Below are 23,706 nucleotides of genomic sequence, written 5' to 3'. Positions count from 1 at the left end.
GTTCAACCTGTTGTGGTCCCTTTGGCTCCACCACTCCTCTTCTGACCTCTTCCTCAACAGAATTTCTGCTTGAGGAATAGTCCATATACTTCACAATGTTGGAGAAAGGTGCCGTCTTTATTGTTTATTGGTTTTCTTGGGTTCAAATGTGCATGTCTCTGACAATTTCCCATAATATAAAATATAGGTAACCTAGACACTACAAGTCCTATGATGCTGAATTCCTCCCCCCCTTCTCTTGGCTCTCCCATCCCCTACTGTTACTCCCCCCATACCCCCTCCCCCCCCCCATACGACAGTTTGATTGTATATAATAAGGTCCGGGCAGTGTCCAAAGAGAGAAGACACCGCATCCCACCCCCTTTCCCTTTTCTTTATTCTGTTCCCTCTCCCCCCTCATTACTGGTCTTCTTATATTGTTGCTTTATTGTGAAAAAAAACTCAGTAAAATTATATTCAACCTTAAATTCATTTTCTAATAGGGGCATGACAACTTGGCGTATTTTCCCAATTTGTCCAGGCACATTTGACCAAATCAATGTGTGATGATGCCAGAGTCATTTGGCTTTTTGGGCACAACTCTTCCATGAAAAAGACTTTCGATAAAACATCTCTAGACCGTAGGTGACTGTACCAGGTTTACTGACACACAAAATAGGCTCTACTGTGGGCCCAGATCGACCATTAATAATGGGCACCAGTGTCTTAAATCCTGGTTGTCCTTTCTCCTAAAGTATATTATAAGAATATTATCACACAATAATACCAAAAGTGCTTGTAATCTCCCTTACATCCAGTGAGCTACAAGGATTATGTAATGTCTACCGGTAACTTTAAACTGCTAAAAAAAAATCCCAGAGCTGTTTTGATACCTGTCCCAAAGTCTTCGTCCTGTGAAAGGCACCCTTGTGAGGTTAGTATGTGAAAAATACCATGGACTTTCCAGTACAATGATGGTAAGTTCTCATATGCTGCAAGCATGGGTTTGAAACTATTAGGCGTCTGAGAGGTTCTTCCTCATTTTCTTTGTTTCTAGTAATTCCCTTTAGTTTTCTTACCAGAATGGGAACTGAAAGATCAGATGTTTCACACGGGGCACTATTTAAGATATAAACACAATCTGATATCCTTATGCAAATTGCAGTGCTGGCTGAACAGACCTTGCAGAAGAGCTAAAGCCATTTTCCAATAGTGCTTCAGTAAGGTAGGAAAATTGTGTTGTTTGTTATTAGCCATATTGTTTATTTTACTGTAGTAACTTATGTTGGCCACATACAGAGAAACTTTCAATACCAAAACCCCTTTTCTAGTTTTTAATCATAAAACCAATCGAAAGGAACAAGGGAACCTACCATCACCTAATGGTGCCAATGGAAACTGTACGTGGCAGGTTACATACATCCATTTGGTCCTTTACACAAAATCTGGTTAAAAGTGGTTAACATTTCCATATCTGTAGCTGTAGTATATGTTTTGTCTTTTGTGCTGGCTTTGAGTATCTCTCCCATCTCTTACTTTTTTTCTTTAAGCATTTGGGAGTTTTATGTTTCCAGCTAGAAAGGTTGTTTTATATGTTTGTAGTCAGCCCAAAAGTGTGCAGTATTCTGTTGTGATGTATCTGAATATGGCTGGCCATTGATGACAGATAGCTCAGCAAGAACCAACAGTTGTGCCAGTCTCTGCTTGACTTTCTACAAGTTACTGCAATACTGGTGCCCCCCAGAATCTTTCAATGCTCGCAGACCATGAGGTGAGCCATACAGGAAGATCTTCCAACACAATGGAAAATCTTACTGTGCAAAAATGGGTCTCTGATACCAGAACTGCTAATCAGTTCAGGAACAATAATGTCACCTGTTGCCCATGGCGCCAAATCCCCCCGCCCACTTTATTACAAATGAGTCTATTTAAGGCACGAGAATATTTAACACGTTAAACTTAAAATACAATAGGTTCAATTCATTTAAAACAGATATCTCTTACACCGCGCCCCCCCCCCCCCCCTCAAAATGAAACCGCTGTGTCTGGGGCAGCTTCCCCTTTTGCCCCCACCTTGTCCCAGCTCTGGTACTTATTATTTTCCTTTAAATTATTTATAACCCATTTTACCCCCCTCCCCCTGCACAACATGCCCCAGTGTTATTTTTTGCTATTTTCCTTGTTCATATAGCAAGGAACTGATTTTATTACTCCTTTTGACATCATCACCAGGCATGTAAATTGTTTGATCCAATAATCAGACGTGGATCTAGAGCTGTAATTAACAGCACCCAGGAGAAAACTAAGCATTAGCTTACTTAGTGGATAATTTATGAAATCACTTTAATTTCTGTTGCATCCTTAAAGAGTAACTCCACTTTTGTTGAGAAAAAAACATTCCCCGCTGGGTGATCCATGTACATTGCAAGAACTTTGTGACGGAACGCTTGGTACCGCGCTTAGGTGCTTCCACCAAACAGTGCCTCCTGCCCTCCAAACCATTCCAGCAGACTGAGAGCTAATACCAGCCCTTTCACCCCAAGCATGGTACACAGATACGATGTTGATGTAGAACCAACAACAAGGAACAACTGTTTTTTGAACAGAAATACAGGTTTTTATACACATCAAAAGTAGGTCAGTCACCACATGAACAATAAAACCAAATATTTACCCAAAACAGCAAACTATGGTTTAGATAACAAGTTGAGAAAATGCTAATCCCATCATAGGCCAATCGCTCCAAGAGTTAGCCAAATTAGCCAACAGACAGAAACAATAGGTGATTCAATTAACAATGGGAATGCACACTTAGGAGGCACACAATGGGAGAGACACACTTAAAGTGGATGTAAACCCAATGTCATCCTTTCTAAACTACTGCCATAGGGGTTATCTATAAGGATATACATGTCTCCTGCATGTATCTTTACCTGTCAAATGTCTCCCCTCTGTCTGTTATGTGACCCGAAAAACTGCAGATTCTGTGGGTGGGTCTGTTGTCTGGAGCTCGGTGGGTGGAATCGTGATGTCAGTAGACTCCCCGCCCACCTCTACACTCCCCTTGTCAATATGCATTTTCTCCTGTGTATTTCTTACACTGAACTTCTGCTATGATCTCTAACATCCAGTAAAAAGACAGGAAAGTAACCACATGACTTCAGCATGCCAAATTATGGTGAGGTGTGGAACAGCCAATCCTTGCAGAGCTGCTGAAGAAAGGAGTGGGGGTGGGAATTAAAAAATAATGCATGTCTTAGGCTAGTGCACGAGATATGTAAATCACCTGTCACTCACAGCAAGGGGGAGGATTTGACAAAGTTTTTCTCTGTTTGTCAAGATTTATCTCACTGAACAATAAAAGAGGATTGCTAAGAGATGGATTAACTCTTTGTGGCAAGACTGGGCTCAAATGATAGGAAATCTTATACTCTACATTATGATATCAAAAAATAAATAAAAATTTTGGGTTTACATCCACTTTAATAAACACATAACACCTTAATAAACAGACTATAGCAGGAGACCTCCAGCGTCAGGTTGATATTGATTATATTAAAATCTGCTCTGAGTCTCACAGTCTGAAGCAGTCATTGCTGGTTTAGGCATTGAGACCCCAAATTTGTATATGGATCCTCTAGTTCCAAGAGTCTGTATGTTTTGGGGAAACATGGACTTGAATCTGAAGCAAGACCACTCCAAGGGTCCCAACAGGCACACACCTCCTAAAGAGTAGTGTTCCCTTAAAAGCCCATAGTCAGTGGACAGGAGGCTTGCCGCTAGTCCCCCCCAAAAGCTTCTGTCATAGCTTGGTCTGTCACAGATTTCAACAAACTTTGTTGCAGATTCCTAACTTTTTGTTATTCCAAAGAATTTCCTGTGTGTTTGTCTGTGTCCATGTAGAAAGTGAATCTAATGGGAGTGGTTTAATAATTATCAACCAGCTGCTGCACCTGCAGGGCTCTAACAAAGAAAATTGCAAGGTCTGCATCCCTTTAGACGTGATTTCCTATTGGGAGTATCTCACCAAAAATGACATTTGTGTTGCAGGGGATGCCTAATTTCTGACTTGTATCTTAGTGTAGACTTTTAGGAAAATCAGTGAGCCAATCATACAAGCAGGAAATTATGTTTCTGGGGGGCATTCTGTATACATTCTGTGTACAGAACACCTCTAGGTAGCCATATTGCATTGCATTTTACAGAAAATTACAGAGCTGCAGATTGAAATGGAAAGGTAATAACATTCAATTGCAATATGTATTTTGTATACGCTATATTAATTTTTTTTTTTTATTTGCTATTTTTTTGCCCGTGAAAGTGGAGTTACATTTTAAGAATCTTTTTGTGGTGAAAGTAGCTGCTCTGTGTTGCTTTCTTTGAAGTATATTTAAAATCAGAAATTTTGAACCAATGATGGATAACATAGACGTGCGCAGCCTATTGCATTAGGGTGTGCACCCCAAAGCTCAAACACACATGCGTGTGTGTATATACTGTATATATATAGGACAGTAGGGTAATGGACAGTGTTGATAGAGCAGTGGACAATGTCAGTAGGGCAGAGATTGGTGGCAGTAGCTTATTTTTTATATATTTTTTATATTATTACTTTTTATTGATTTTTACAATTTAGGAGCTCCGTTGAGGGGCTGGATTTGGTTAAATATCAGAGGTCTAAACAGACCCCTATTGTCTCACTTTGGAGACAGAGAAAAGGACTGAGGACAGAGATTCCCCAGTCCCTTTCTCTGCAGCCAAGCAGCAGGGGGAATCTGCTCAGCACAGGGTGATTAGGGTGTGCCCAGGCACACCTGGCATACCCTGTGCGCACGCCTATGATGGATAAAGTAGGGAACGATTTTACAGTTGTTGCTGGAACAGGAGGTGAGAGGAAATCATCCAGTGCTGCTCAGGAGACTTTTGATTTCCCATCACCGGCTGCCAATGGACAATGGTCACCAGGACAAAGATGGTAAATCACTCCAATGGGGACACGGACAGAAATTAAAACTTGATAGAGGTTCAAATCCTTTTCTACTCCACCCAACACAAAAAAAGGTTTTGACTAAAGATACACTATGATGTCTATGTTGTGTTTTCCTATGGCTATCCAGAATCAGTTTTGTGCTCAAATGAGGATCCCTATTTTGCTGTTGTCATTTTAAGAGGTGGAGTTGTCTTCTGAGTATCTGTTTTGTTTGTTGTAACAGGAGAATGATCTTGCTGCTCGGTCTTGGCGTCCTGCTACTTATGCCTTCTCCTTCTGATTTCTTGGAGAACACAGGTGAAGTAGAAAAATAATAAAACTACTCTAGTGAAATGGAAAAGCTTTACTTCTGGTATTAGTAAGGCTGATAGTCTTTCATTTCAAGTATGCATTTCCCATACCTGAGGAATTTCTGTGGATGGTGACAATCACTGTAGAAGTCGGCGCTACTACAGTGACCACCGCAGTCTTCAAGGTACTGCGGCAGCACTTGGTACTGTCACCATTCACATAACACCTTGTATTTTTTTTCAGTGAAAAAAGTAAAAATTGTGATGTCACCGCTCCTTCTCTCCACCTAGTCCAATCAGAGAATGCTTGGTATTTACTGAACAAAACTATAAAGCGTTCTAGGAATGGTGGAGGTGCCACAGCATCTTTACATACATAGGTTAGTGTGCAGAGAGGAAGACACTGGAACTTGGAAGATCATGGATCATGTAGCGCAGACCAGTATTTCTCAACTTTTTTTCAGTCAAGGCATCTTTTAAAACTTGTGGACAATCTTGAGGCACCCTTTAAAAATGATCGTCAGTCTCAAGCCAACCCATTTTAAAATGTAAAAATGATGCCAATAGTTTTCCATAATGCAGCAACATCCGCAAGTCCAGGTAGGACACCCAACGTTATAGGTGATTTATTCTTCCAAAGCAAACACACTTTTGCAAACTAATACTGACTAGTATTCCAATGTTTCTCCATCACTCAGCTAATGTGACCCTACTGCTAATGGAGAGGGGCGGGCAGGGTGGGTCAAACAAGGATGCTGACATCCTCCTTATCAACTGATGATGCCATTGGTCGTTAGGACGCCATCAGCTAAAAGGTTATAATGGTGTACAATGAAAACCTGTCACTTAGTGTAACTAAAGGCAGCCTTCATCCACACGCCGACTTTACTATACAATTTTTGGGCAATTTTTAGCCATTTTGCCAAAGGCACCCATGAAGAAACCTCAAGGCACCCCAGGGTGCCTGGGCACCCTGGTTGAAAAAGGATGGTGTAGACCACTACAGTGATTTACAGCATTACTATAGGCCCTACAAATATCAAATAACCCTCGTGTTTTTTCACCTTAATGCATCCTATTCATTAAGGTGAAAAAACTTCTGTCACTGAGCAGCCCCCCAGCCCCCTGTTTTACTCACCTGAGCCAGTTCGTTCCCACGGCGGAGATGCACTCTACCTCTCTGCCCAGGGTTCTCGGCTCTTGATTGGGTAGATTGATAGCAGGGAAGCCATTGGCTCCCGCTGCTGTCAATCAAATCCAATGACGCGGGCGCCGGGGGGCGGGGCCGAGTCCGGCATTCTGTGTCTATGGACGCAAATGCTGGGCTCGGGAGCATGCCTGCACGGTAACTCCCAGGGATGTGGGTAGGAGCTGTGAGAGGGACCCCAGAAGACGATGATTGGGGCCACTCTGTGCACAGTGGAAGGTAAGTATGATATGTTTTTTATTTTTAAAAAACACAAGGGTTTACAACCCCTTTAAGCCCGGTACACACTGCAAGTTTTTTCATTCGACCAGCAGGTTGAATGAAAAAAAACTGTCAGATCTCCATACCAACACAAACGATGTTGGTGTGGCATTTTCCCCCCGCTGTATTCTTACAGGGGGCGTGCCCCTTCCTCTGCCAGAATACACTGATCAGTGATTGCAGCCATTGTCTGTGAGTGCTGATCGGATGCTGGTTCAGACAGCTGTACACACTGATCCTGATGAACAGGCTGATGTTCACCCAGTGTATATCATGCTTTACATTGAAAAAAGCTAGCAGATGAGAAGCCCAGGACACAGGACAGGAAAATCACGGCTCTCATTGTGTGTAGTATGGACTAAAAAAGTAATTTACAGCAACCACAATGGCCCTCCAGATATCAAATATGCATACTTAAAGCGGAACTTCAATCACTTTTTTCATCTTTCCATCTATTAAATCTTCTGCCCTTGCTGTTTTAACTTTGAATAGTAAATATCTTATACAGCCCACTTTCTGTTTCTTGTCTGGTAAAAAAGCCTAGGCTTATGACATCATGCACAGCTCTCTCTCTCTTACTCTTGTGAGAGTTTGCCAGGAAGGGGGGGGGGGGGGGATAAGCCATTAGAGGGCCAATGAGAGCTGCAGAGCTGGAGGTGTACCTCTGTGTGTCTGTGTAAATCCAGGAAATGAACAGGCAGCCGCTTCAGCTGCCCACAGTTAAAATGGCTGCAGCCGGACTCAGTGGAGGGAGGTTTCTGCAGCATAATTGGCAAGTACAGAATCACAGTACAGATATATATAAAATAATATGCAAAGTGGTTGGAGGGAAACTTCAGAATGGCAAACATGTTTTTATTACATATTGTGTAAGTAGACTGCAGTTCCTCTTTAAATCGAGCCAGGTTGGCCTAATGAAAGTATGCAAGTGTAGCACCCTCTAGTGTGCTACTAGTGGTAGTACAGGCAAACCATAGTCTGGCCCAGCGATAAACCCGAGTCATTGTATCTGGGTCAGGGTTATTAGAGGTTAGGCTGGATGACTCATACAGATAGCCCTCTGGTGTCTTCCCCTGGATCTGGAAAGTTGGAGAACATTCTAGATACTACCGCATATTTGGGGGCCCTTAGCTAATCCCCAGGAGTGGACCTGACAGGGAACTAAGGAGCCCTTAAATAGACAAGGGTCATGCCACCAGGGGAGTTGGGTGGAAGATGGAGAAGCAGTGTTGAGGGAGTCTGTCGGTGGCCCTTGAGGGATCTCTGCCGGGGAGGGGGTTTTACCTCAGGCTCAATGCTCGGGAGGCTGGCCTGGAAGGATCCTACCACGGGAGGCAGTTGGAGGAAAGCTTTTCGGAGAGGCAGCAGGAGCAAAGAGAGACAGAGTGAGTGGCTCAGCATGGTGCAGGCAAGGGGATAGACTGCCAGCTGTAGCAGGTCTCTCTGAAAGACAGTCTTCATCCAACCTTGCTCTGGGAAGTCTCCAGTGTGCCATTTGGGCAGGACTGGTGCAGCGTGTCAGTTAGGAGGGCTGGTCTAGCATTTTCTGCAGAAGTGGAGCTGGGATCAGAGTCTACAGGGAAGCAGGAGGAGTTGCAGGATGCATTTTCTGCAGAAGTGGAGCTGGGATCAGAGTCTACAGGGAAGCAGGAGGAGTTGCAGGATGCTGTTCACTCCACATGTACTACTTTTCCAAAGGGGCTGAGAGTTGAACCCGGCAGAGCTGTGCAAAGGGGCAAGATTTGTGCAGGAGGAAGAAGTGGAAGCTGTAAATAGGGAGGAAGGTGTCCCTGGATTTGTTGTTGCTGTTAGGTTGGGCATTCCTTAAATCCTACCCCATCCAAGTTATCATCCCCTAATAGAAAAAAAAAAATAAGCCAGAGACTGTTTTCTGAGTCTGGATGCAAAAATTAAATGCTGTGTGACTGGCTGTGCAGCAATAGGGAACACTGACATTGGCAACTCCTACGGGGGGCAGTGCTACACAAAAAATATAATTCTTGGGGTTTTGGCTTTAAGACCAAGGATCATTTTTAGATTACTGCTCAGGTACAGCTAAGATTTCTGGTGGTCCCATATAACATACATACCTCCCAACTTTTGGAGATGGGAAGGAGGGACACCTATCAGCAAAAGCATGCAGGCATAGGACACGCCCCCTGCCACGCCCCCTTAAAGGAGAATTGTGAAAAAAAAAAACAAGATTGGCTAAACCCACAAAATGCCTTTTTTTTTACCACTACTATTCCTTTATATTGGCTTTTGGAATTTACAAATGCAGCAATTTAGAAATCAGATGAAAGGTTTAGTGCTGGAAAACACTTTTTGATAGATAAAAACTGCATTTTATATACAACTATATAGAACAGACCAAAATGAAGGACAAATGAGGAGGAAAGAGGGACAGAGGGACATTGCTCCAAATCAGGGACAATCCCTCGAAATCAGGGACAGTTGGGAGCTATGAACATAGCAACTCTTATTTTTTGCCTGTAGGTGCCTATAGCCGCGTATTGCTGATTGGGGAAATGTTTTGAATGCAATGAATGTTTGTTAGGGAAGGTTGCCAATGCACAGACAAAACAAAATATCCATGCATTGCAATGAGACAGCAATGTATTGCACGTTCTTGTCAAGACGCTAAGTTATCTATCTCTGCTTCTCACAGTGAGCGCTCCCATCACACAGCAGTATGAGCAGCTGGGAACAGACATCATCTTACAGTGCGATTCTTGGTTGCCGGGTGTTAAATGGAAGCATAATGGGGTCTGGATAGCTCACAATACTAAGATGCATGCAAATGGACTGCAGCTGACTCTGATGGAAGTGAAGAAGCACCAGGCTGGTACATACAGCTGTCACAACCCTGACAACCACAAGGTGTTATCTATGACGGAGCTATACCTTGGATGTGAGTTCAAACCTGCAGTACACAAGTTTTTACAAAACAATGAACAATGAGAAAAATGAGGGGGAAATCTTTGTAAAGGAATAAATAGGATGCCATTGCTCACCTGTCAATGATTTAGACCAGTGGTCTCAAAACTGCAGCAGGGGGCCAGATGCAGGCATTTGCTAGCTTTTATCCAGCTCTTGGGGCTTTATTCCCCCCACAGACAGCAACAGTAGGACATAGGTGCTGTGACTGACACAGACAATAGGGCACTATTCCTACAACTGATACCAATGATGGGGCACTAATCCTCTCATTGATGCCAATGATGGGGATTTTTTCCTTCCACTGACACAAATGATGGGGCACCATTCTTCCCATTGACACCAACGATGGGGCACTATTCCTCCCACTGATACCAATAATGGGGCACTATTACTCCCATTGATACCAATAATGGGGCACTATTCATCTCAATGATACCAATGATGGGGCACTATTATACTCACTGATACCAATGATGGGGGCCTGTTCCTTCCACTGACACAAATGATGGGGCGCTATTCCTCCCATTGATACCAATGGGGCGCTATTCCTCCCATTGATACCAATGATAGAGCACTATTCCTCCCACTAACACCAACGATGGGGCACTATTCCTTCCACTGATACCAATGATGGGTCAATATTCCTCCAACTAACACCAACGATGGGGCACTATTCCTTCCACTGATACCAACGATGAGTCACTATTCTTTCCACTTACACCAGCAATGAGCCACTATTCCTCCCACTAATACCAATGATGGGGCACTATTCCTCCCATTGACACCAATGATGGGGCACTATTCCTCCCACTGACACCAATGATGAGGCATTGTTTACTTGCACTGACAGAAGGACATTTTCTACTCAAACTGGCCAAAGTCCGGCCCACCTAAAGTCCGAAGGACAGTAAACTGGCTCTTTGATTAGAAAGTTTTGAGACCCCTGGTTTAGACAGTATTGCAATACCTTATACCAGTGTTTCTCAACTCCAGTCCTCAGGGCGCCCTAACAGGTCATGTTTTCAGGATTTCCCTCAGATGAAACAGCTGTGATAATTACTAAGGCACTGAAACTGATCGAATTACCTGTGCAAAATAATGGAAAGCCTGAAAACATGACCTGTTGGGGCACCTTGAGGACTGGAGTTGAGAAACACTGCCTTATACATACCTTAAACCCAGAAGTCTACTGGCTGGTCATGTGACATGTTTAGGTCTTCTTCCCTTTCTCCCTGCAGCAGGGGTAGGTGGTCTTGGGGTCTCCAGTACTGCAGAGAGGTGCCGGTGTTATGAGGGCTATTCTCTGCAGGACTCTATTCTGGGTCCAGGCAGACGTTGTGATGCTCTACTGGGAATTGTGCCCCTGACAGCCTTCGCTCACACTGGTAATACTTGTTTCCTCTCTGGTGCTGTCTCCTGCAAATTCACCACTTGGAGGCCCATCACACTGGAGCTCGGAGAAGCGAACATGCCATAATTCCCAGCGGTAAAGCTTTACAAAATACAATATCTTGTTTGTTTCTGTTGTCCCTGTGAACCTCCTGTGATAAGATGACAACGCTAACCACAGGCTACTAAAGCCATGGAGGCATTGTCACCATATGATTTTTAACGGTACAATTTGACATTTTCACTTGCAGTTGGACAGTTGTAGGCGAAATGATCTACTGGCTTCTTATATCTCTCAGTGCACCTGTCATGAAAGGGCTAAGCCATTTCTGGCCTCCTGATGATAGGCCGTCTTTGGTTTCAGTCCCAGAACAAGCGGGCTGCAAGTGAGTGTCAGAACAATGTTAGAATTTCTTATGTGTAAATTTGTTGTCAGTGACTTAAAGGGATGTATTTACGGGGAAAAAAAAAGATCACACAGCTTTTCATCCACCAGAACCATTCCATTAATTCCAAGCAAATATGGCAGAAAATACCACATTATGGCCACTAGATGGCACTGACTATTCTAGGTGATATGTATGTTTCTCAGCTTCATCTAGTGGCCATAATGTGGTATTTTCCACATTCACACTTTAAATTGCAGATCATATGGCCCAAAATGATTTGATTTTGCCCCATTTGCAAAGAATGAATTGATTGCAGTTTCGGTGGACAAACAGCAGTGCAAATGTTTTCTAAATCCACCCCAAAGTGTTATAGGCCATCAGCATGACAGCCAGGTAGCTAGCATTTCAGGAGCAAGCAATGGCAGCCTCCAGAAGTTCTCTCATAACATGTGAAATTAACTGCTTGATTTCCCTTGTCTGTTCCCTGAAGTTGCCACGCTCTGAAGGGATATAAGAAGCCAGAAAGTAAGCCATCACTTAATTCCACATTTGTCAAAACTTTTGACTATTTTGACAACCAAAACAAACTCATAGGAGCAGATTTTTGCTTTCAGTGCCAGAAAAAAACTACATGTGACATGTAGCTTCTAGATAGAAACGTAGACACTTCTTATTGCATGTCATGATCATTAACACATTTGTGTTTAGTTCCTCCACAGATATTGAATGTCCAGTGCTGGGCCTCAGAATACCCAGAAAGGATTAACTGTACCTGGGACGTCTGGCCTGACCCTCACTTACACACTACCTTCATTACTACCTATAGGTAAATCATGTTTGTGTCCGTGTGTTTTGGGTGGATTGCCCATTTGGGATCAGGTAATGGACCTGTGCAATTTGGGATGTGACCCCAGTTGGACTGAGTTGCAAATATCCAGAAATATTATATCATAAATTACATATCACCATAGTGAATAAACAAATAAATAAAAGCTTCTTTATTTAAATTATAAAAAATACATAAAAATTGTGAAGTCCAAGTCCCACACGTGAAAAACATCCTCAGTGAGTATAGGAAAGGAAAGGCTCCTCTCCATCAGTATGCAGACACACTTTGCACTCACCAGACTTAATTGACCCCTATTACAGGAAGTCAAATTATGCATATCGGAAAATCCAAGATGTCATACATAAGGTCACAGGAGTGAATCAAAGCTGCTACTGTCATCTATTTAGTAAATAAAGAAATATATATATATATATATATATATATATATATAGCCCTCAAAATTTCCACTCGCCTACTTGCATTTGGCGAGTGGAAATTTGCTAAGCGCGAGTGGAAATTTGCTAAGGGTGAGTGGAAATTTGCTAAGGGCGAGTGGAGAGGGGGCGCTGAGAGCAGATTAGTAGCATTCTAAATAGCACAAAGTGCTGGCTGCAATGGCTGCTGGAGGGAGGATTTGCTCCCTCCAGCTTCGGGACTGTCAGTTTCAGGCTCTGGCTGCTTGTTGTGTGGGCGGAATGGGAATGCAGCAACCTTCTGAGATCCCGCCCGCCTACATGCCCGTCTCTGTTTATTCAGTCAAATATTACACTTACAACAATTCAGAAACAACAGGTGTTTCGCATAAGCTTCTACAACTTGGCCAACGGTGTCATCAAGTGAGCCTTTGCGTGATGTCGTCACAGAACTAGCTCCGCCCAAAGTGTTTCGCCATACAAGGCGTCCTCTGGGATTGGAGTCTCCCCTTCACCCCTCCCCTTCTGCCTCTTAACAACCAATGACATGGTTGCCCCAGCATTCACAAGGAGAACGGAACGTCCTCCATCCACACCTGCTTTGCATCCTGGCCTACACCCTGCTACTACAGCTGTGCTGTAAGTCTTACTGTGGTAACGGGGACTTTTATGGAAACCCTGATATAAGCATACCTCCCAACTTTCTAAAATGATAAAGAGGGACACTTTTCAGCACACAGTATGTAGTCGGTGGACACCTACTGCCAGTGCCCTGGTTAAAAAGACCACAAAGATCTAATATGCAGAAAATGACTGGTTAAACCACATAAGTTCTTTTTTTTAACTTCTAGTTTTTCTTTATATTGGCTCTTCAAAATAACACATTCAGTAATATAGAGATGACATGCAAATTCGTGAAGCGCTCCATATTTTTTTTTTTTTTTTATAACTGACAGTTTTTATTATTTTTTCCACATAAAAACAGATACAGCATCATAGCATTGGGTACAGGGAGAGAAAAAGATCATAATGTCACAGTTCGATTTGGTACATAATCACCCAAACGTTGGGCGGCAAAGCCTTACAGTATAAACAGTTAGTGAAAAAATGAAGTAGATTTACTGGATAATAATACATCTCAAACTGTGTATCCGCTAGTACCATATGCTTAAATATATAAATTCTCAGAAAGAGAGAGGAAAGAAAAGGGTAGGGAGAGAAAGAAGAAGGGGGAGGGGACAGTCGCTCATCTCCAGAATCCGGAACAGGCCGGCAGGGAATGGGTCATAAATGCATAAACGGCACACACCTTTAGGTCGCAGGAGTCTCCAACAAAACTCAGGGTTCCCAAATACGGTTATGCTTATCAAGTGTATCATTTAATGAGGCCGTGAGATATTCCATTCTCTTGACATCTCTGATCCTGGAATGCAGCTCAGTTAGTGAGGGGGGTTCTCTTTTTTTCCACTTTAGAGCCACCAAGCAACGTGCTGCAGTAAGCACATGGGCTAAGAGTTTTTTGGACACTTTAGAGAAGGTGGCAGGTGGAAGGCCCAAGAGAAAAATCCTCGGATCCAGGAGCATTTCAACATCAAAGATGGACTGGAGTAGGGATTGTACCATACTCCAGTAGGGAATGATTAGTGGGCAAGTCCAGTAGACATGAAATAGTGTTCCCCTGTCCTTATAACATCTCCAACAACGGGGGTCGGCCGTGGGGTATATGGAGTGGAGCAGGTCAGGGGTCTGATACCAATGAAATAGAATCTTAAATTGATTCTCTTTATAAAGCGTGCATATGGAGCTTTTAGTAGTCTGGGTCCATATGGATTGCCAGGTCCTTAAGGATAACTCTGTGCCCAGCACCTGCTCCCACTTAGCCATATATGAGTGTCGTGGCCCGTCTGGTGAGAAATCTGCGATCAGTATCTGATAGGTGCGGGAGATCATGCCTTTAGGGGACGAACCCTCTAAACAAAGCTTTTCGAAGTCTGTCAGGGGGGAAAATCTTAAATTTGACCCCAATGATTGTGCATAATGGCGGAGTTGTAGGTAACTGAAAAAGGCCTGCTTGGGGATATCAAAAGTCTCTTGTAGTTCTAGGAAGGGTCGTAGCATTCTGGTTTTAGGGTCAATTAGTTGTCCATAACGGAATATGGCCTTATCCATCCAAAAGTGGGACATCTGTGAGGTTAAGCTGTCAGGAATATTGGGTGTAAATAGGAATGAGGTGACTGGGGAAGATGTGGTGGTGAGCGGATATTTCAATTTGGCCCGTCGCCATAATGTACATAAGAGATCCATCGGTCCTAGCAGTTGTACGCTGCCGGGGGGTATATCAGAGCTCCAAAGCATGGAATTTGGGTGTATGGGGGCTAGCCACAACTTTTCTATCTGTGTCCACCTATTATAAGCATGTAGAGAGCACCAGGAAGCTATAGGTCTTAATTGAGCTGCTAGATAATACTTAGCTATATTGGGGAACGCCAGTCCACCTTGGTTACGTGGGGCATATAAAACCGATCTAGCAACGCGGTGTCTTTTATAATTCCAGAAAAATTTTATCAGGTCACTTTGAAGTTTTTTTAAGTGTGAGCACGGAATGGGGATAGGGAGCGTCTCAAAAAGATATAGAAGTCTGGGTAGTACCGTCATCTTCAAGGTTGCAAGTCTACCAAAAAGGGACAGTTTCAGAGATTTCCATTTAGTTAGGGAGGCTCTGATGGAAGTAAACATTTGGGGGAAGTTGGCCTTGTATAGGTTATCGTATGTGGATGTTATATGTATCCCCAGGTATTTTAAGGAAGAGGACCGCCAGGAGTATGGGAATGTTTGCGAAAGTGTGGATAAGGTATGGGGGGATAAATTAAGAGGGAGAACCTCCGTCTTGGAACTGTTAATTTTATAACCCGAAAGGATGCTATATCTTTTCAGTTCCACTTGTAAGTTTGGAAGGGATATGCGAGGTTGGGCGAGAGTGAGGAGAACATCATCCGCAAATAAGGAGATCTTAAATTCTCTAGTACGGACTGGAATACCATGAATACTTGGATTATTTCTGATATGGGCTGCTAACGGTTCAATACATAGGGCATATAAAAGAGGGGAGAGTGGACAGCCTTGGCGGGTCCCATTAGAGATCAAAAAGGTAGGGGAGGTGGCAAAATTAGTGCGAACCTGGGCTGTTGGGGCCGAGTATAGATGGGTGATAGCTCGGAGGAATGGGCCCTCAATACCAGCCCGGTTGAGAGTCGCGAACAGGAAAGGCCAGCCTAGCCTGTCAAAGGCTTTTTCGGCATCCAGACTGAGCAGTATGGCCTCTATTGTGTTCCTGTTTGCAACCTCCACCAGGTCAATAACCCTCCGGGTGTTATCCCCAGCCTGTCGACAAGGGATAAAACCCACCTGGTCCCTATGGACCAGGGATGGCATAAATTTGTTTAATCTATTTGCCAGCAGTTTCGTAAAAATTTTTAAGTCTGTGTTGAGAAGTGCTATCGGTCTGTAATTGGATGGAAGAGTGTGGTCTTTCCCTGGTTTTGGGATTAATGTCAGGTAGGAATTTTGCATATCTCTGGGGATGGGTGTGTCAGAGAGAAATGAGTTGAAGAGATTTGTCATATGGGGAAGTAAATATAATAGGAACGTCTTGTAATAAAGGTATGGTAGTCCATCAGGCCCGGGGGCCTTATTGTTTGGCAGCAGCTTGATTGTTTCTGTTACCTCCTCCTCTGTAATGGAGGCATTAAGAGTCTCCAGAGCAGAGGAGGCAAGCCTAGGGGTATCCGCTTCCGCTAAATAAGTATGGATGGCCTGAGATAGGTCAGGAGGGGGTGGGTTGTGCGGAACATTCGGATCATTATACAGTGCAGAGTAGAAGTCATGAAAAAGTTGCGCTACTTTATCAGGGTGGGACTGAAGGACGCCATTTGCCTTCCTAAGTTGTGTAGTGGTAGTAGTTGCTGCCTTGTCGCGAAGCTGTTTCACCAAAAGCGTATGTGATTTGTTGGCTTTGTCATAATAAGTCTGTCTAAGCCTGGTCAACGCCTTTTCTATTTTACCCATTTCGATATCTTTCAATCCAGCCCGTACACTAGTGAGTTCTCTAAGGGTTGTTAGGGATGGAGATGCGAGCAAGCGCGCTTCCAGATGTTTAAGTCTGTCCAAAAGGGCGCTGCGTGTTGTATTAGCGTTTCTTTTCAGGGCAGTGGAGAGCGAGATGCATTGGCCTCGGAAGACCGCCTTATGGGCTTCCCACAAAGATGAGGCGGAGATCTCAGAGGAACAATTTTCCGAAAAAGTATAGTTTCAAAGTTTGCTCTAATTCTATTCTAGTTGGGTCATGTTTAAGTAGAAAGTCGTTTAAACGCCAATGGCATTTACGAAAGGAGCTTGGGGAGAGTGTCAGGGTGAGTGTAATCGGGCCATGGTCCGACCAGGAAATGGCCTGAATGTCTGGGTTCGTGCATGTTCGCAAAGTCGGGGCGTTAACAAAAAAATAATCTAGTCGTGAGTGGGACATATGGGGATGGGAATAGAAAGTAAATTGTTTAGCTGATGGATAGGTGGTGCGCCATGTATCAAACAGGGCATATTTCCTAGTAAGTTGGCAAAACTGGGTGGCTGTTCTATTGGCTGTTACTTGGGATTTCCTCTGACCCATTGAGTGTTTATCAAGACCCGGAGAGTGAACGAGGTTAAAATCTCCTCCGATCACCAGGTACTGATGGGGGACCTCAAATAGGCAGTCGAAGACCTTAGACAAAAAGAGGATTTGATTCGTGTTTGGGGCATAGACATTGCAAAGAGTGATATTTGCTCCTCCCCAAAGGCCTCGGAGTATGAGGTAATGTCCTAGTGGGTCAGAGTATAGAGATTGTAACTGGAAGGGGGAGCCTTGCTTAAAAAGAATTGCTACCCCTGCCCGTTTATGTGGGCCAGAGGCCTGGTATATATGAGGGTATTGTCGCCGTGCAAATGTCATGGTGCCCGTTTTATCAAGGTGGGTCTCTTGAATGAAAATAATGTCAGCTTTAGACCGTTTGAACTCTCGTAACGCTAGGCTTCTCTTAACATTTGAGTTAAGGCCCTTTACGTTTAATGAAAATATATCAATCATGGTGGGTGTGTTGTGGAAAGAAACGGTAGCTTACCCAATGGATGTGGTAGAGTCTTGAAGTATAGGAGGTCCCTATAGTGGGTCTCCATGGTGATTGCGGTTTGGAGGTCTACGACCCTCCGGACCTGAACCAGATCCCAGAGACAAAAGGTTGAGAAAGGGAGGAGGAATGGGAATAGCAGTAGGAGAAAAGCGGAAAAAAAAAGGTAAAAAACAGAAAAAAAACACAAAGATTAGTACAAAGTCAAGGTTAGTTAACCATTCACAATATAACCCACCTACACAAAGTGATGGGGTGGGAGACTCCGGAGGGCCCCTTCTGACATAGGAGGCAAAAGTGCCATTGTCAGAAAAAATAGAAGAAGGAGCCATTCGGAGAGCCCCGGGGGGGAGGAGAGGATGGACCCAAGGAGGGGACAACCCCCCTCCGGGCCTGCCTGCATCTAAATTCACAAAAAAAGAAAAACAAAAAAACTAGATAACAGAAAAAACATGGAACCTGCGTGTATCAACTGGCAACCGGCATATCTATATTCCTGGTTATGGCCCGAATAAAGGGATAAACCACTGATGCTATTGACTCGTGAAATTTGGAGCAATAGTAAGATGTGCCCTGTAAATTCAAAAAACAGTGATATAAAAAAGTACAAGTGCAAGAAATACTTCTCTTCGTGATAGTATTCTCCTATAGTTTGACCCCCAACAGGGGGGGAGCAAAAAGGAAGGGGGGCGGAGGGGGGGATAACCCTCCCAACTAACCATGCCCCTCCTCTAAAACAAAAAATAAGGGGGAGGGAAGAGGAAGAGAGTGAGCGAGTGGGTATAGGTAGATGCAGAAGAAGGGGGATGGGGAGGGGAGGGGCTGAGGGGGGGAGGGAGGGGGGAAGAGAGGGGAAGGGGGGGGGGGAAGAGAGGGGAAGGGGGGGAGAGAAAGGGGTAGAAGGGGAGAGGGTAGGAAAAAAGAGGATATATGTGAAAGAGGAGGAGCATGGGTGGGGGGAATGACCTAACCCGGCTCGCTAAGCAAGTTCTATCAAAACCTTACATTCACAATTAAACATGTGTTGCTAACTTAATAAAGAATCTGTTTGCTGAGTGGAACCATACTATAGATGAATAGGATGAGCAGAATATGTCTTCGGGTTCTCAGGTATAGAAATAGGGAGAGACAGATCGAGTAAATCTGGAGTCAATCTGGAGTCAGACATCTGGGTGAGAAAGGAATTCAAATGAACAGCAATTCATCTCTGACGGGGTGGCGGGGAAGGACCCGCAGATCGCGGTCTTGTGCGTTTCCGGCCTGCAACTTGGATCCAAGGGTCTGGGCGAGGTGGGGGTGCTGGCAACGGTTCCCATCCAGGGGTGGGTGGTACTGGAATATCCAATTCTCTGCAGAAAAATTGAAGATCTTCCGGGTAACGGAGGGTTGTGGACCTTCCATCTTTTTTTGCCGTGAGGCTAAAGGGGAAACCCCAATGATAGCGAAAGTTATGCTCTCTTAACAGGGTGAGGAGTGGTTGCAAAGATCTTCTTTGTTGAAGGATAATCCATGAGAGGTCTGGAAAGAGATGTAGGGAGGCCCCGTCAAAGTCAATGGCATGAATGTTTCGCGCCTTTCTCATAATGTCCTCTTTGAGGGTGTAGTTATGTACCCTGCAGATCACGTCCCTTGGGCGGGATCCTGGTCCACGGGGGCGCAAAGCTCGATGTGCACGATCCAGCTTAACTCGCTGGTGTTCCGGGCGACCTAAAATGCTATTGAAAATGGCTTGCAAAGTCACATTCAGGTCTTCCTCTTGTGTCGCCTCCGGTAGGCCTCTGACCCTAATATTATTACGCCTACCTCTATTGTCGAGGTCCTCCAAGTGGCGTTGGAAGTCTCTGAGGGTAGTGGCTTGTGAAGTTAAGCGATCATGAATTTGTGAGATTTCAAATTTAGTGTCGTTTGTTTCCTCCTCTAAGGATGCGACTTTAGTGGACAGTTGGTGGAGATCAGTGCGAAGCATATTAATCTCAGTTCTACAAGTGTCCCGCACTTCTTGAATTAGCATACGGAAGTCCTGTTTTGTGGGCATACAGCGGACGTAATCTCGCCAAGAAGTACATGCTTCAGGGTCAGGGTCAGAGTCTGATGTAATGTGAGCATGGGAGCCCTGCACTACAGCCGAGTATGAAGCTGGCATGGGGGGGTCCCCTCTGTGGTGGTAGTGGAGGGGGAGTAGTGCTGGAGTGCTTAGTTAGCAATGGGCCGTGCGGGCTCCCCGTTTGTGAATAAGCCCCCTGGGATCCTGATGGCCTTGGGGCCTGGGAAGGTGCTGGAGCCTGGACTGTATCCCACTGGAGAGGGGAGAGAGAGGGGGCTCTGTCCCTGTGTGATTGGGAGCGTTGTGGCAGGGAACGGGGGTCCCATTCTGGAGCAGAGGAGTCCCAGGAGGGGGATGGTTGGTCGGGGGATACAGATGGCGCGGGCCCTATGAGACATGGGGGAAAAGTCTGCGACAGGCTGCCCAGGATATGGCCTCCGGAGGGGGGCCGATCGAAAGGTCAGCAGGGGGGATCGGGGAATGGGTGGTGGGTAAGTCACCCTCGGATCCGTACCTGTTGCTCCTACGGTCCGCGGAGGCTTGCAGAGGAGGAGAATGAGAGATTGCTGCATGTGGCGCCGGCGCCATCTTGGCCTCGTGGTGTCCGGCCGTAGCTCCCTGCCCGAAATACTCGGTGATGAGTGGCGGGGGGACCGAGGAGGAACGAGTGGTGTGTCCTCTGGGGTCCATTTCTTTGTTTTTGCGCGGTTTGCCCATGTTTTGCGGCGGAGAGGTGCAGGTTCCAGCTCTATGCAGGCAGGCCGGACCGGGAGCTTCAGTGAAACACGTCTGCCCGGGAAGCCATCCAAGCCACGCCCCCTAGCGCTCCATATTTTAAAAAAATATATAAATGTAGTGCAGCATAACACTTTTGGTAGTTTTTGATGGGGACACTCAATTAAGGGGGTACACTTATGGGGACCCTGGTGTAAAGGGGGACTCTGATGGGGACTTATTTACTTATAAAACTGACTTTTCTATCCATCGAATATTTGTAAAATATACAGTATAATGTGGCCTTCATGCTGAAAAGTTTGGAGACCCCTGCTATAGTTCATTTGAAGTTGCAACATCAATATCATCTTGGATCACAGACAAAATAGTTATTTAAACTGCAAATTATGTCATTGCAGGTTGGGATTGACAGGTTCGGACCCTCCCAGCCAGTGCCTTCAGCTTGACTTTATTCCATACAGCTGCCAGATTACAGACTTCAAGATGTTTGCAGAAGTTCCGTACCTTCTAAATGTGACAGCTGTAAATTCACTGGGATCAATAACGCTGCTGCATCACTTTTTCGTAGAGAACATCAGTGAGTTCTAAAATGAGGGTTTACAGGGGGATGGATATCTAGAATATAAAATTTTCTGTCTTTAGATGTTGTGATGTATCATTGCTTAGCTCTCCTCCTTAAACTGGTAATTCATTGGCCGTCATGGCCATTATCAGGCTTTCACCTTTTACTGAACCAGAAATATTCAGTATTAAATATTGAAGGTCTAGCAAGGCAATTAGCATTTTCAGGGGGGGAGATCAGCAATGGCAGTTCCATATTTCTCTAAAAATTATTTTATTTTAAAGGCTAAGTTCGCCTTTTCACTAAAGTGCCCCAAGTAGTCTAGGGGTCCCAGTGTGTTAAAAAATGCTGTGCAGTCTTCTAATATTGGGGTTTTTTTATGAAAGGCAAATCCACTTTGCACTACAAGTGCAAACTACAAGTGGAAAGTGCACTAGGAAGTTCAGTCGCTGTAGATCCGAGGGGGGGGGGGGGGGGGCATGCAAGGAAAATAAAAAACAGCATTTTAGCTTTTTAGCTTGCACATGATTGCATGATAAAATCAGCAGAGCTTCCCCTCACTTCAGATCTTCCCCTCAGATTTACAGCGACTGAACTTCCAAGTGCACTTTCAGTGCAATTTCAAGTGCACTTTGCACTTGTAGTGCAAAGTGGATTTACCTTTCAACTAACCCCCATTGTCCTTCGTTTCAATGCCTTACCAGTCGGCCATGACCGACACCCCTAAAGTCTGACACTAAAACTCCCAACCAATGTGATTAACTGCCCAAGTTTCTGGATGCTCCAAGTGTTAGATGCTCACCCCCAGAAACACAGGAGCAAGCTTGCTTTTGTATTCCAAACTCACACATGTGCAGTATGATGTCCCTACATATATAGGGTGAGTGTACTGAGCATGCACAGGTTTGGTACATGGAAGCGCACTCACTCCTGTGATAGTGCCTAACATTTGGAGCTTCCCGGAACTTGGTTAGGATGCAACTGACTGCTTCAGGGGGAATGTTTGTGGAAGGCTTAGGGGATATTAGTCATGGCCCATTATTAGGACATTAAAACTTAGGACACTATTTTAAAAACTGCACAGCTTATTTTTTTTAACACACTGGCAAAGGCATAATAACTAGAATCTTCAGTGCCCAGGTGCCAGAAACCGTGAAGGTCCCCCCTGGCCCCTTCCCACTGCTTCCAGGGTCCTTTTATGCCATTGTGGGACTTTTATTATGGTCCTGGAGCAGGCCAACTTCCTGCCCCACGATGGCAGAACGCCAGAATCCAGTCGCATGTGCGACCTTTGTGACCCTGGTAGTTCCGCCACTGGTGTCAGTATTTTTTTTTTTTGTTTTATTTATTTTTCCATTTTATTTTATTTTTTTCTATTTTACTATTTATATTTTTTCTTTTTTTTTTTACAATTAAATGTTTTACATATTTTTTAGGACCCCCATTGGGGGGTTTTGGTGAAATATCAAGAGTCTAAACAGACCCCTGGTGACTCACTTTTGAGACAGAGAAAGGGACTGCGAACAGATTCATCAGTCCCTTTCTCTGCAGCCTCAGCTGCATTTAATGAATGAACAGGAATATCTCTGTACAGAGCTTCCCATTCATTCAGAAATTGAGGCATAGTAAACAGTTTACTATGCCCCAGCTATGAATGAAACCCCCCCCCCCCCAAAAAAACAGAGTCGGTGATTGGAACCAATCACTGACTTTATTCATTAAGAAGGATGGGGCCAGTAAATGACACATCCATATCCATCCTGACAGTATTCCCCACAGCAGCCGGTGGGAGCTGGGAGGGGGAAACCCGGCAGTGCTGCCGCGGGGTGAGGGGGGGACAGGGAAAGACACAGGAGCCCGGGACAGCAGGACAACGATAAGGAGGTGACGAGAGCAGGATGTGGAGGGACCGATGCCCTCCATTTCCCTCCTGCAGCCGCAGAATGTCTGCGGGAGGGAGAGAGGAGAAGAGGGCATTCAGCAGCTACATGGAGGGATTGGTTCCCCTACATGCCACCGCCACCCCCCTATCAAGTTCGATGGGGGGGGCACACAAGCACCCTGGAGCATAGGACCAGGTCGCAATGGCAACCCCTGCACACAACGCTCCTGCACACTGGGATAACAGTGTATTTTTAGTGAAAATGTGACCTTGGCCTGTAAAGAGGGCTATAAGAAGGCAGGTTGTAGATTCGTATTTATTTTTTCATTTTTCATTGTAGATTCTTATTTATTTTTTCATTTACTAAATGTTTATATTTTCTAACAGTACGGCCAGGTGTACCTGTGAATGTAAGCTTATCCCCTGTACACCGAGACAGCAGGAAACTATTACTGCAATGGAGTCCACCTCCTTCTTGGCCATATCCAGACTATTTCCCGCTGTCCTATTTGATCCGCTACAGAAGGGCAGGTGTTAAACAGTATAAAGTGGTGAGAAACTGAAAGATAATTTTATCTTTATTTAGATATTGTGTACTAAATTATACTGAATAATTTTCAGCTAAAACAAATTGTGA

The 23,706-nt window shown here is 44.6% G+C and overlaps 1 protein-coding gene across 1 annotated transcript in view; it reads left to right on the top strand.

Annotated features, from left to right (window-relative positions):
- Nucleotides 1-1,062: 1,062 nt before the first annotated feature.
- Nucleotides 1,063-23,706, top strand: part of EBI3 (Epstein-Barr virus induced 3) — a 28,437-nt gene continuing 5,793 nt past the window's right edge. The window contains exons 1-6 of the mRNA XM_073606648.1: nt 1,063-1,204; nt 5,193-5,266; nt 9,396-9,638; nt 12,154-12,271; nt 21,024-21,202; nt 23,457-23,620. Coding sequence (XP_073462749.1) covers nt 5,197-5,266; nt 9,396-9,638; nt 12,154-12,271; nt 21,024-21,202; nt 23,457-23,620 — 774 coding nt within the window. The 5' untranslated portion in view covers nt 1,063-1,204; nt 5,193-5,196. The remainder of the gene's footprint in view (nt 1,205-5,192; nt 5,267-9,395; nt 9,639-12,153; nt 12,272-21,023; nt 21,203-23,456; nt 23,621-23,706) is intronic.

The sequence above is a fragment of the Aquarana catesbeiana genome, linkage group LG12, assembly GCF_042186555.1.
Source record: "Aquarana catesbeiana isolate 2022-GZ linkage group LG12, ASM4218655v1, whole genome shotgun sequence".
NCBI classification, from domain to species: domain Eukaryota; kingdom Metazoa; phylum Chordata; class Amphibia; order Anura; family Ranidae; genus Aquarana; species Aquarana catesbeiana.
Note: the sequence above shows the minus strand (reverse complement) of the source record. Positions and strands in the feature narration are given on the sequence as shown.